Source organism: Durio zibethinus, chromosome 2, assembly GCF_047325235.1.
Source record: "Durio zibethinus cultivar Kanyao isolate XHJ-2024 chromosome 2, ASM4732523v1, whole genome shotgun sequence".
In the NCBI taxonomy this organism is placed as follows: Eukaryota; Viridiplantae; Streptophyta; class Magnoliopsida; order Malvales; family Malvaceae; genus Durio; species Durio zibethinus.
Window position 1 is genome coordinate 148,153 of NC_143163.1, and position 15,443 is coordinate 163,595.

General features: G+C 26.8%; 1 protein-coding gene across 4 annotated transcripts; it reads left to right on the forward strand.

Annotated features, from left to right (window-relative positions):
• The first annotated feature begins 10,817 nt into the window (after positions 1-10,817).
• On the forward strand, positions 10,818-14,499 carry CEST (death domain associated protein). Of its 4 annotated transcripts, XM_089743452.1 has the most exons (7): positions 10,818-11,224; positions 11,342-11,386; positions 11,487-11,600; positions 11,857-11,937; positions 12,620-12,784; positions 13,762-13,807; positions 13,917-14,499. In XM_089743452.1, the coding sequence occupies exons 1-7, from the start codon at positions 10,931-10,933 to the stop codon at positions 14,078-14,080; spliced, it is 909 nt and encodes a 302-aa protein (XP_089599578.1). In that variant the 5' UTR covers positions 10,818-10,930; the 3' UTR covers positions 14,081-14,499. The 4 variants fall into 4 exon arrangements, with proteins under 4 accessions (XP_089599578.1, XP_089599585.1, XP_022762564.2 ...); XM_089743459.1 differs by lacking the exon at positions 11,857-11,937; XM_022906829.2 differs by having other exon boundaries at positions 13,762-13,941.
• Positions 14,500-15,443: the final 944 nt, after the last annotated feature.

Consider the following 15,443-nt stretch of genomic DNA (forward strand, 5'->3'; position numbering starts at 1 on the left):
AAGTACTTTTTCTTACATAAGTAATTTTAATGTATATATATATATATATATATACAAATTTTATATTATTTTATTAAGAATACTTATTTGTATATATAATATTATATATATATATATATATATATAATAACCATCATACGGGCCACGGACTAGGAAATATATAAAAGTAAAAGCTTTTGGTAAAAAGGAAAAATGTCCAATATAGATAGCTTATAATATTGACATGTGGATAATCTCTATCAATCATCACGTGTCTTGTACTAATTATATTATTCATATTTATTTTTCTTTAAATTGATATGAATTGATTTGATTTCATAAAAAAAATTTAAATATTTCAATACATTAATTATATTTATTTTTTAATTTTCAATTAATTTACCTTTTATTTCCAATAAAATATCATAAATTATAGATTAAAGTTAAATCAATGATACATTAGAATCAAAGATTTCTTAATGATTCAAAAAAAAAATAATTAAACAACTTTTTAATGATTCAAATAACTTCTATTGAAATCTAATTATAAATATTATAAAAAAATTTATGACCACTATAATTACGATTAAGAGTTGACTCCTTAATTAATTATTTGATACATTCATATTTGATTAAAATAGTATCTAACTGAATAATGGATGTTATTCACATATAAATATATATAAATAGTATGATGATTTTATATATTTATATACATTAATGATATATTATAATGTTAGATTTTTGTGTTTGTTATAAAGTCAATCATACATTCTAATGTTAGATTTTATTTATATAAGTTGTGATTAATAAGCCATGCATCCCATAACATTATTGCTCAAATTAATTCAATTAATAATATGAATTACAAATAAATCAATGATACAATATAATCAAATATAGAAGTCAATAAATATATCTAATTAATTCTCCATCATTAATATTTCAACCTCAACCAACTTATCAAAATAAATATTTTCTTTATTCAACAAATTAAATCACGGCTAAAATAAATTTTAACTTAATTTTATAAATAATTCAAAAAAAAAATTAATAAACACTACAATTATGGTTATAAAAGATTTTATTTAATGATTTAATAATTTTTTAAAAATATAATTAATAAATTAATAAATACTAAAATTATAATCATAAAAAAGTTTATTTTCTAATCAATTATTTGATATATTTATATTTAATTAAATATGGTATCTATTTAAGTAATTGATATATTTCATTTATAAATATAGAAAGCAAAACCATTATTTGACCATCATTCACTAACAATTTTTATTATTTCGATATTAACTTTTTTAATTTAAAGTTGTCTTATTTATTAACCTACAACACACTTTTTGTATAAGTATCTCTAGGTTTTTAATTTTGACAAGCGATGTATATTTAACCGTCTTTTACTAATTTTATATATTTTGATCACCACTCAACTCCACTTCAATTTTCGCTTTAATTTTCACTTTGTATCATTTCTTAGTCTGTGTTGCTCAAATGTTATTTTTTCTTTATACTTATATTTTATATCTATTTAACCATGATATTAGGTTTATTTTTTAATACTTTTTTGTTATTTCTTAAGTATCAGTTTGCCTTTATTGCAAAATTATATATGATTTTTTGTGATTTATTTCATATAAATATATTATTACTTTTTACTATATTTGTTTGGTTTATTTAATAAATTATTTGTAGTTTACTAGTAACTAAATAAGGTTTATATACACAATATGGGCACAAGAATAAATAAACAAAGGAGAAGGGTAATTTTAATAAAAAAGCAACATTCGCGACAAATTATGCCATGTAATTGAAAATAGATTTTCAAGGTCATATTCTACTATAGATGTTGAAAGTTGTTCTTAATATCAATCAAGAACTACTCAAGTAACACAAAACTCCAAAAACATTTTAAGGAACAGTTCTATCCTTTTTACAGAGAACATTTACCCAAATTATGATATGTAAGAGTGTAAATAATACATTAATGCTTGTAAGCTACTCGGGTTCAATTTGAATAAAACTCAAATTTGACTCAATAATTGTTAAGTTGAGCTTTAGTAGCTCAACTTATCAAATGAGTCGAGTTTGAGCATTTTAATATCTGACTCGAGTAGCTCGCGAGCCTAATTAAGCTTTTATATTTTAATATATTTTAATTAATAATTTACTATTTTTCCCTTAACATACTTAACCTAGAAAACCCTAATTAGTTTATGTGCCTAAACCCTTTATCTTTTAGTTTATAACTTTTTAAAGTGCATCATTTTCTTGATTTTTCTTTGTTTGTTGTTTACTATGTATGAAAAGGGAATGGCTGGCAAACTCTACTTAATGCCTTTGCTTTAAGCAATTAATTGCAACTTTAGTTTTTTTGAAGATATGGATTCTTCTTATAATATTCAAAGAAATACTACCTTTCTTTGGATTTGATTGAAAACTTTATATTTTGTGCTTTGCTCTTTTGGAATCATCTTATATATTATCATACTTAATAAAGACTATTACTTTTTTTCCTCTTCGTTTGGTACATTGCTAGTGCCTACCTGCTTAGGCTTAAAAATTTAAGATTCTACTTTTACTTCATTTTTGTTATCACTGGTTTATAATTGTATTTGAATCATTTGGTGAGTTAGTATTATTATTGCTATTATTATGTTATTATCTTGAAAATATATTATTTATTATCGTTGATAAGAAAATAATTGTAAAAAAATTTCAAACTTGAGCTCATCTTCAAATAAAATTAATTGAGTTTTTGTCGAGTATAAAAATTAAGTTTATTTTTACATGTTAAATGAGCTTAATCGAATGAGTTCAAGTAACTCGATTTTTATTTTGAATCGAGCTCAATAAAAAAAAATTAGATCAAGTTCGAATCGAATTTTGAGCTTCTAATTTAAAGTCAAGTTTGAGTTCAAGTAAAACTCGAGCTTGATACTATATTGGCTCAAACTTGATCTATTACATCCCTAATAGTCCTTACCCATAGAGCAACATAATCAATACAAATGGTCATTCTCAAGAATGAACCCAACTCAACAGATCTCCATTTACTTCTATTATTCATGCTGCAATGACAAATTTTTTTTTTTTACATGTGCAAGTGGAAATGGTTCTATTAGCACATGGACAAATTTTAACACAATTCCTCCATAACAGGCATCCAGCATTGTATGTTTATGTTTGTTACAAAGCTATATAATCTAGATGATAACTAAACTTTAATCCAATTACAAATTGTTGTTTTATCTATCTCTTTATCTTCATTTGTGAAATTTATTAACTCATCGTGTAAAATGACACATTTTTCAAAGATAGAAAAAAATACTCAAGAATCAATTACCACATATTTACTTCGACAACTTATAGAAGAATCTCTTATGAAAAAAGTTTGTAAACAAGATTGACTTAAAGACAACAAATTTTTTAATTTCTTAGAATCGAATAGACTATTGCCTTTTGTTTAGAGATTACTTGAATTCAATAAATTATAGTTTGAGTTTTTTAAAAATTTGATGATAATTGCATAAAAATATCCAATTTGTAATTAACTTATTTTACTTTATTAAAATATAAAAAATTTAAATAAAAATGATTATATAAATTTTAAGTTGTTCATAAACTTCAAAGCTTATATTATCATTTTAGAAAAAAATTCTATTATATATAAATTTATTGACATATATGCTTCCATGCATCATACAAGTTTAAAACTTGTGTGTGTGTATATATATATATATATATATATATATATATATATATATATATTATTACAACATACATAGACATCTGATAAGATTTGCCACAATGATGCTTTTGTAGATAATTTTTTGAATAACACGTAAGATAGCTTTTTAAAAGAGTATGATAGCATTTTTTAATTACAAATTAGATAATCCTAAAATTTTTAAATAGCAAAATTATCCAAATTATAATTAAAAATCAAATCAATATGGATATATATTTTTTTAAATTAAAATACTAAAATATGGATTTCATCTTTATAATAAATAATTTTACTTATTTACCAAATAACCTTATTTAATAAATTATTTAATCATCAAAATCCTTCAACATGTTTAACAATTACAAAGATTGAATTTATTCAAATCCTTCAACAACCTTTTTTATCATGTTTTGAATAAAAAAAAATTATCTTTTAAAAAATTTACGTAAAATATTGAAATTTCAAATAATTTTTATATTAAATCTTTAAAATAATAATATCGATTATATTCATCTCAACTTTAATTATAAAATTTATATTTTCAGTATATACAAAAAAATTAATTTTATATTTATTACTTATCATGTCCTTTTTAAATTTAAAAATTATCTATCCAATTCTAATTGACACTTAATAGTTCTTGTGAAATTTAAAACTATATATGCAATATGTTATATCAATTTTTTATTTTTTTTATTTACAACTTTTTTCAAAATATATTCTATTACAATTATAATTTATTTTTTTGGTTTACAACTTTTTTTAATATATATTTTATTACTATTGCAATTTCATTCTTATAACAATAATAAAAATTTCAATTTCTTTTTTCTTTATCACATATCTCATAATATTTTTCCTATTTTCAGTAAAACACAACCTATTACTAGAGACAAATAATTAGAAACAAATATAACTTTTAACTCTAAAAAGTAGAAAAAGTAATTTTTAGGGGCAAAAGCAATATTTGCCTTTGTACGTAATATAATTTGCCTCTATTTCCTTAACGTGCCACCTTCATTACTCTAAAATTCCATTGATATTCTCATCAGTCCCCTCCTTGACTCACTTGATCTCATTCAACTAATATTATGTTTGGATTGAGGAGAAAAAAAGGAAATGAAAGAAAAATAAAGAAAAGTAATGGAAATAGAAAAAGCAAATTTTTTTATTTAGATAAATTTTTAATTTAAAAGAAAGTCAGAAGATGAAAACAAAAAAACTTTTGATTTCCCTTATAATCTTTACCTTTTTAATACTTAAATTTGGAAAAAAGCTAGAGAAAAAAAAGTTGAAAAAAAATTTTTTTTATGAAAAGATTATTATATCCATATTTTTATTATGAGATATATTTGATTATATAAATGACACTTTTTATAAAGATAATTTATTTTTATGAGTATTTTATATAACATCACAATTTATAAATATTTTATAATATTTAAAGCCTTAATAACAAACAAGTTAAATTATTGTCAGAAAAAATTAAAAAGTTGAAATAAACATAAAATTAAGAGTAAATCAATAACTAATTAATATATTTTACCGTATTAAATATATTTAATTTTTTCAAAAAAATTTATTTATACAAGTTAAGTAGTATAAAGATATATTTGTATATTATATGTTACTTTATTAAAAAAATTATAATTAGAGAAAATAATATGATAAATTATTTTCATTATTTTCATTATTTATCCAAACAATAATTATTAAACTTTTTTATTTTTTATTTATTAATTTTAATTATCCAAATAAAAAAATATATGTACCATTTTCTTTTTTTAAAAAAACTTTCATTTATTGTCTTTTTCTTTTATTTCTTTCACTAATATCTAAGTGTAAAAGCAAAAACTTAAAACTTCTCGCACTTCTTTGTCTAAAAAGTTTCAAATATACCGATTTTGTGCCTTTTTCAAACCTAATCTCATCAAATACCGAGGGCTATTCTCAAATGAAGATCTATGCTTTCTTTAATCTCATCAACTTCGTCGATCAATTTGGCCTGAAATCTCCAGCAGAGCTCTTATCATGTAAGCTGATAATTGTTTATGTTGGTTTGTTTGTTTTCTTTTCTTTTTCTTTTTCTTTTTTTTAATTTTAATTAGGGCGTTTGGTTATTTTGATCTAATTGGTGGCTTCCAAAATGAAAGGAAATAAAATGAAGAAAGCTCTTCTAGATAACCTTTAATTGGTTTAAATCAAAGAATGTTGCAAAGTTAGGGCTAAGAGTTGGGTTAAAGCTACTTTCATTCGGTGTCAGGTAAGTCGTTAAACCCTATTGTTTCCTAGTTTTTGATATAACTATAGCCTTAAGAAGTTGGGAGCTTCTATTGCTAATTGTTCAAAAATCTTAAAATACCATAAATACATTGTTGTCTTATCATATAACACTGTTTGAACTTTTAAGGTTTGACACTTAAAATCTATTGAAAAACGATGTGTGTATTTGTTATCTTAAACATTGTTGGAGAGTAGAACAATTTCATAATGATTGAAGAGTATATTAGCCTTTAGATGTATTCTATTGATTTTTATATATTTAAGGAATTTTAGATTATTTTATACCAGTTAGTTTATTTCTTTAACGAGTATTAGGGATAACAGGCAGGTTATAAATACTTAAATTTTTTTCAGTTTCAGTGGCGTTATATGAATAATGAATGATGAATTGGTTTAACAGATTTTATTATAAGGATTTTCTCCTTGGTTCTTTCCCTCTTCTTCCCTTGTTCTCATCCGATTTCCAGTCTATGTATCTCTTTCCCACCTTTTTCTTTATTAGTAGTTTTGTAATGTTGTGATTGAATCAAATAACATATAAAGTTGATCACTCTTGGTTTTTGGTCCTTGGTTTGCTAGATAGAGCATGACTCATTAATGATTTTCTTCTGGTTTTCTAGAGTCCCTTACTTTTTTATCAGTGCTTTAAATCAATATTTAGATTTTTGGACGTTGTGACTGTGAGTGAGAATATTGTATTTTCATGTAAAAGATAATGGTTGCAGTAGCATGAACCATTTAATACAGTTGTTGATGGTGCAAATGTGCGTCTTATCAAGGCAAATACCTTCAATTTTTACCAGGTAAGGGGTTATCAACGAAGCATTTGATTGCTTTAGCCAAGCTATATGTTTTGTACAAGAAAAAAAGGGAGCGGAGAACTTTGGACCTTCTATCTGGTCTCCTCAGAAACTTTCCAAACAAGCCCAAGCTCAATGACGGAGAACTCATGATCCATAGCTGTAAGAATTGGGGTTTTCTTTTTTGCTGAAGTGCTATTATCCCCGCACTCTTAGCCCATTTTTATCTGGTTTTCTTATTCCATCAACATCATGTTGTATTTGCACCCATTATCATATTACATGCCTGCCAGTGTGTCCCAAAATAAATTGTAATCTCAAGTAAAACTAAAAATAACTCCAACCAAAAGGAAAGAGAACCAGCGATATGGAGATGATATACAAGAAAAAGGTGCATTGTTATGCAATGATGATGGAAATGTAGCTACTGATGGAAATATCACCGATGGCATTGGCGAGCGTGAGGATGGCATGACGGGATTTGCGGAGATGAAAAATAGGGAGAGTAAAGAAGGTATTCGACAAGGAGGAGAGGGTGTATTGGGCGAAGATGATGAGCAACGTGATGACTTAGCAGCTGTGCTATATGGAAACAGCGGGAATGGTAATCCTGACGTGTTCGGTGACAGAAGGGATATGCATGACAGCATTGCTGGGCATGACCGTGGTGGGAGGGGCCGGCATTGGTGTACAGGGTGAGGTGAAGGCTGTGTCCACTGTGACGTGAGCTGGGGGTTTTGTTTCTATGGGATGTATGTTAACATGATGAAGCACCAATTACATGGGCGATCATAAACAAATCAATTAGGCTATTGAGATGCCTCAGCCTCACCCCACGCATCAGGTGGTAACTCCTCCCCCTGGTCATCATTTTGGCCTTGGGGTTTGAACAATTTATAATTTACGTTCACAGAGCTTTAATAAATCATTTGATATATTATTAGCTGAGAGTAATCAATTACTCTATCTTGATAATGCTGCAGCTTCAAACGCCTATAAAACAGTTTTGCTGAACATGACCTTGAATTATGTTGAGATGTTGATATTTAAGTGGTGTTTGGGATGGGTTAAAGCTTTTGGTGATGTATAAATGATAATTAGATTATCATATTTAATAAATATTTAATGATTTTATATGACGACATTTTTAGATTACAGAAAGTAATTAGATTGTTGTTTTGGATGATCTAATTCTCATTCAAAATAATGGGAGATTTTTCATTACTTAGGTGACATAATATGTAAAATTAATAATAATTAATATTACATATTTATTATATCAATTAAAAACTTATTTCCTCTCAAATTTGTAATTATTTTTTATTATAAAATTTTATTTTTTTAATTTAATATTCACTGTAATAAGTTCAAAAATCCTTTGTGTGCTTCTCTTTATTTTTTAATGTTATGTTATAATATAATCTTTTTATTTTTCTTTTATTATAATTTTGATAGATTAATTTTATTTTATAATTTAAATGTTTTACATAATTTATATTATAAAAATTAATTTATCTATCAATAAATATGTTTATTAATTTAATAATTCAATTATATTTTATTATCAAGTAAACACAATATTACTAATATTTTATAAAATATTATTTTTAATTAACATTGAAATCATTTACTTATATAATTATTATAATATGCATATTTTAGTACTTTCAAACAAAATGATGTTTGATTTTAATAATATCTAACACATTGATTTTTAATTTCTAAAAATTAATGATTGCTAAGAAAAAGTAATTTAAAATTATGAGTAATTTAAAATCACAAGTGATAAGATAATCTTAATAATAAAATCACTAAAATGATTAAATTACCATAATGATCTTGAAAATGATACAAAACACTACCTTTGGATTTGGATATAGATGATAAATGATCAACTTACACTACTGTAAATGTTAAATTTTTTTTTTTTAACCTTTGAATGTGAATCGAAATAAATATTTTAAATTTGGGTTAATAGCACTATAGTTCTTAAATTTTGACTCAGATTCATTTTTTATCTCTAAACTTTAAAATATTCTAATCAGCTCCTCAATTACTTAAAATTGTCTTATTTTGGTCACTTCATTTATGAAATCATCTAAATTAGTTGCAAATGCTAGCTAACACTACATGATGATGTCAATTAGTATTTCGCGTGACAGATGAGGGATCAAAATATAATTATTTTAAAGTTTAAGGATAAAAAATGAAACTATCTCAAAATTTTATATATTTCATACATATGTTATAAAAATATTATATTTATATTTATATTTGCATATTTTTTGTTATAATATAATTTATTAGATAGATTTTTGTTTTAAATAGAAAATAAATATTCAAAACTTAAAATTAAGTTAAAATTTTCAAATTCCTTTTTAAAAATTTAATACATTTAAAAAACAAAAAAATGTATAAAAATATTATTTTACTCATAATTCAAAATAAAACATATTATTTTTATCCAAAAAAATTATTTTTTAAAATATTAAATATCTTTTATTTTTCTTTCTTAAATATATTTTATAAAATACATTTTATAAAAAATAAAAAATGTTCTAAATTATATTTTTTATTTTATAAGAATATAAATTTTTTATATTTTTGAATAGCTTAATAAATTTATTTTTGAAAATGATCTAAAAATTTGTACACAATCTTTTAACATGATATAGAATTTTTATTTAATTTCTTAAATCGATATTAAAATTTTTGCTTAAATTTTTAAAATAATATGTAATATTAACGAAATTATTTTGAAATTTTCAACTTAATTTTTATTTTTAAAAAATCTATTTTCTATTAAAAAATTTTTTTATTGATAATCATATCATAATAAAAATTAAAAAATATTTTAAATTATAATATTTTATAAAATATATAAAAATAGATATTTTCTTGAAGTATTTTTATCTTTTCTTTTATTTATTTTTTATAAAATATATTTGAAAAAATAAAATAAAAGATATTTAATATTTTAAAAATATATTTTATGAATAAAAATAATATTTTTATTATGATTTATGAGAAAAATAATATTTTTAATAGAAAATAATTTTTTGTTTTTAAAATGATATTTAATTGTTATAATTTTAAATTTAATATTTATAAAATATATATGAAATTTATAGCATTTTTGAAATAGTTTCGTATTTGGTCTTTAAATTTTGAGAAAATTTTATTTTGATATTTCATCTATCACGTCAAATGCTAATTGTTGCCATTATTGATGTCAGTTACATTTATTATCAATTTAAATAGTTTTATAGATGAAATGATCAAAATATGATAATTTTCAACAATTAAGAATCTGATTAGAATTTTTTAAAGTTTAAAAATTAAGATAAAATTTAAGTCAAAAATTCAAAACTATAGGTGTAATTAACTCTTTAAATCTTAATTATTTTGATGAAAGGATAAAATAAATAACACTTACATATGTACTCATATTAATATAAGTAATATATATGCTCACTTATTTCAATATCGAAAGCGTTTAATTATTCCTTATTCTTTCAGTTAGCACCTTTAAAGCAATTAATAACAGAGATCCGGGTTGGATCAAAGCAATGCCCCATCATCAAATTAAGTCACAATATATATATATATATATATAATAATAATAAGGTTAAGTCAACACTAGCATTATTATATTAAAAATATACTAGTAGTAGAAATTAAGTATGATTTTCAAGGCATTATATTTGTACTCTGTCCAATTTTTTTTTTGCCCGTACACCCGGTTTACAAACCGGAATCAATCCAGGAATGGTGGATTTTTTACTCCTTCACCTTTGTTGAGGTAGAGGATATGTAACAGTCCAAAAAGAGAGCTGGATTTGAACACCTGTGGAACAAATAAGGGAACAGATAGAAGATTTTTTAGGTGATTCTCTTTAATTTTATAAGCTGTCGGAGCCCATTTGTTTAGTAGACCAAGAGGCCTCAGGGTCAAGGCCCAGTGCGCAAGGGGCTGATAGCATAATACTGCTGCTACCTAGCTGGTAACAGTTAGGAAATGAGGAAAAATCAATCGGAATCCCAAAGAGAAACTCGTTAGTGGCTTTCAAGTGTCTAGGTTTCGGGGCAAGAAAAAAAAAAAAAGTAGTAGTAGTGATAGTGGTAGATGGGGACTCTGCAAGCGTCCCAAGTGGCATTTGCATCGACTTGTTCATCTTCATCTCCACCTGCGCCTAAAACCTTATCCACATGCAAATCATTGGCTGTGAATCTCAAGTTGAACAAAGTCCGCAGTTTGATGAGTCTCCAGAGGAGGAAGAGTAGTGGTGGAGTTGTGGTTGTTGTTGGGGTCAGGAAGGAAGACACGCAACAAGTTGGCATTGATGAAGATGATGCTTCATCACCAACCATCCAACAAGAAGAAAACGAGGACCTCCAATGGGTTCGCCAAATCCAAAGGGTAAGACCACTCCATTCCTTCAATTCGACGATGTTTTATTTATAACTAGCATAGTAATAGTAGTATCGCACTCCCTGTTAATGTATCACTTTAATCAATCTGTTTATTAATTACTAGGTTTTGGAACTTCTAAGGAAAAACCGGGATATGTTATTCAGCGAGGTATGTATTGCTACCACCACTACTAATAGTTTAATTTCTTTACTATTTATTCTTTCCCTTTATTTAATTATATATATATATATATATATATTATATACAGGTTAAACTGACCGTGATGATAGAGGACCCCAGAGAAGTTGAGAGAAGGAGATTGCTCGGGATTGAAGATCCTGATTCCCCTACCAGGGATGATCTTGTCGACTCTCTGGAACAAGTGAGTTCCCTTTCCCTTCCCTGCCCTGCCTTCAATTTGCATACTTACTTGTATACTGCGCATCCCATATCTATATAACCTGTTCTTGTCATTTTCCTTTTTTTTTTTTCGATATCCTTTCGCATCCTTTTTTGAAGCTTGGAGCCCATAGATGGTTTTGCACTACTTTCATTTTCGCTTAAACTATCACCATCCTCTTTCTAACACTAATCTAAGAAACCGTTCCAAGAGGCTGTTTGTTTCTCTATTTTAACAGGTCAATGAAGGGAAGATCCCCACAAATCGTGTCGCTCTCAGGATGCTAGCTGAGGAAATGAGCAACTGGCCTAATTTAGAGGTTTTTTTTTTTTTTACTTTTGACTTTGTCAATCCTCACTCCTTAGTTTCTGCTTCTAGGTTCTAGCTGAAGATTACGTCTAGAAAGCTTCTCACATGTGAATGGAGCTGCTTTACCTAAGGTCAAAGCTGGTTTAACTCCAATTAGTGTTGATGGCACATCAAGTTGTAAAGTTGTTCATGTTCATGCATTCTGTGGTTTGCTTTGCTTATCTTTGGCCTAAAATATTAACACTATTGGAATTTGGTTATTATCTACCCACTCGGTAGAATCTCCCATGAAGCAGAAGGTTTTAATTTAAAAAATGTAATTTCACTAACACTAAAGTGAAAACAAATTGAATACTTTCAACAATCGAAAAAGCTTATGCAATTCTTTTTTTTCTCTCTCCCATTTCTGTGTTTTGAACTTCTTTCAACTTTACAGTTGTGTCATCATTCTTACCTTCTTCAAAGTTCAACTTCCTTTACTTTGTCCTTTTGTGATCTTCGTCTGCTTCTCTGGAGTTCCAGGACTAAATTCTTTTATATGATAACTGACAAGATACTCATTTAACACTCCAGAAGTAATATGCCTCAATGAGATTACTTATTAGTTCCATTTTTGTTGTGCAAACAATTGATCAGGGAAATATTCTTGTTTGGATTGAGATTTGAGAATGCTTGCTGTCTTTAATAAATAGGTTGAAGCGCCAAAGAAAAAACGTAGAAAATCCCTATATGCAAAGGCGACAGACACCGGCATTGATCCTAAAGAGGCTGCTAAGAGACTGAATATTGATTGGGATTCTGCTGCTGAAATTGAAGATGCTGACATTAGCGATGAAACAGAAGTGCCCCCTGCAGTGGTTTGCTTTTTTATCCCTGATTTTAATATTCTAACAATTATTTTCTTTACAGGTCAATTTGATATCAGTTTCTGCATCTGTTCTTTTTTGAATGGTTGGCTTTTTGCGATGAAGCTTGCCTTATTGAGGCACTAATGCTTAAATAAAACAAAAATGGTTAATAGACTTTGATGACTTAATTTAACACCCTGGGTTTATGGTTGTATTATTCATTTCAGAGTTGCACAATTGCTATGCCTGCTTAATTTGCCTTTTGGAATATGACTGCCCATAGAAGTGCATTTTGTTGTAAGTGTGGCATAAATTTTAGCTTTGTTTTCACCGCTGGCAATAGGAGTGCAGGTACCTAATTGCTTGACTGTGTGTATGTTGTTTAGTGAATTGCATTATTGCATTAGACGTATCAATGTAGCACATGAATGGTATTGACACCTCACATGCAAAATATGTTTTTAAATTCCGAATTGGCTTAAAGTTCTGTTAGGAAGGATCATGTCGGATATGTATATTGTACCATCATTATTTCAATAAGGAATGCATAAAAATCCTAGTAAGTTAATTGAGATAATAAAAGTTGTTGGGAGCAAGAGCTAAACTGCAATTTGTATCAGATCTTTGCGGGTGAAATTTTTTCTTCCTACATCAGTGCTCATAGAGAACATGTTCTAAAACCCATATATTATCATGTTCTTAGTTTTTAATTTTCTTTCCTTATTTGTTCTTGATTAATTATTGTCTTGAATTGGTTAATCTAACTTCCAAAGAGGTTACTGTGGTTTTTTGTTGTTATTTTTTTCTTGAATCGGGTAATTTAATTTCTAAGGAGGTTACTGTGGGTATCTTTCTGCTGTGTTTTGGTTTGAATTAGGATCAAAATCTCAAAGCATTTCTTGTGATGGATGCATAGTCAGTCTACCATTTACTTTGAAATTTGTTTTCTGCGTTTCTAAGATTCAAAAAGGATGATTCTTTTGCAGGGTTATGGGGCACTGTACTTGGTCACTGCTTTTCCAGTTATCATTGGTATATCTGTAGTGTTGATATTATTTTATAATTCTCTCCAGTAGAAATTTTGGAGATGCTTTGTAGCTTGAATGTATAACCTCTATTTTATTTGCTTTCCTATGTTGAGATGCCTTGTGCAATTCAAATTGTTACATGATACACCAACAGCCACCAGAACATTTGAGAAGCCAAGCTCTTTTGGATGAGGCGATGTTGCTTTGTTCACCATTTGCCACGTCTCTAACACACAAAAGCCGTTCCTCCGTGGCATGCTTGCATGAACGAATTTGATGCATTACTGCAAGAAAATTGACAATTTTATTAAAGGTTGATCCGTTTGTGCCCACGCAAGCGCTTGCGATGTTTAAAAAGTAGGAGTTTGCAGTGGTGCAATGTGGCAAAAGACCAATGGTAGACGACGATGTATCAAAAAATCAGATCTTGTCAGAAGTAAAGCAGCAACGGTGGTGGACAAATGTGTTTCGAGGACCGTTTCCAAGGAAAAGTTTGGATCCAACTGCTGGGCTGAGCTTCGTAGGCCTAAATGCCCGGGTGTTTTTCTACTTAGTAAGTAACAAAGACAAACCAACAATCAATATAAAGTTGGATTTTACTCGCCGCGTATGTAATGATACTCGCTTACAGCGAAACTCGGGAATCTTTATTGATGCAAAATCTCTTCATTAAAACTGAGACAAAATCTTTATTGCCATGTGTAAGTAATGTATATTTTTCCCTATTCAATTGCGTAAGCAATACTAATACTTCTGGATCCAATAACCTTTTATATTAAAAAAAAATAACACTCTGAAGATATAGAAAGAGTTCACCTGTGCTAGAATCATTCCAACATTTTTACTGCTTTGATATGAACTCACTAACTAAAAAAAATGCTTGTCAAAAAATGGGCAATAACATAACCGGCATAATGAAACAAAGAGGAGACCTCTCAAGAATTTATTTTGATAAAATGAAATTAATATTTAAACACTTTATTTAATAATAAGTAAACCATATCATCATATTTATAATCTGCAACACTTATCAAACCTATCCAAAATGGGGACATGGAGATCAGCTAAATAAAATCTCTCCATGATAAGAAACCAATTCCAAGCTATCTCACGTAGGCCCAAAAACTCGGTCTCAATCTGAGAAATTTTATATTTTGAGCCAAACTAGCACCTATCTTAATCTCACCATCAGCATCAACGTGATTGAAGATTCATAACTTTCTGAATTTTGTTGTTCATTCCAAGTCGATGTCATTATACTAACTTGTTTTTTTTTAACCCCAAATTTATAAAATTTTGATGGCTAAGATATCAAGGTGTCTTATTGAAGTAGAGAACCTCAGCCTTTGAAGGAGTAGCTGGAATCTTCCCTAAAATAAAGGAAGTTTTTTTTTTTTTTTTTAGTTTTTATTAGATATATATTGTGAGAATAATAAGTTCTAAAATTCACGTCAAAATAATAAAAATTAAAATAAATTGTAAATTCATATTAAAATAATAAAAAATTAAAATTAAAATTAAAATAATTTTTAAATAATTTTTAAAAAGTATTTCAATTAATAAAAAAAATAAACATGCAACATCAGGCGGCCCATTTCTAGTTCTAAACAATTTTACAGTTTAGGCAAAAACTAAGTTGG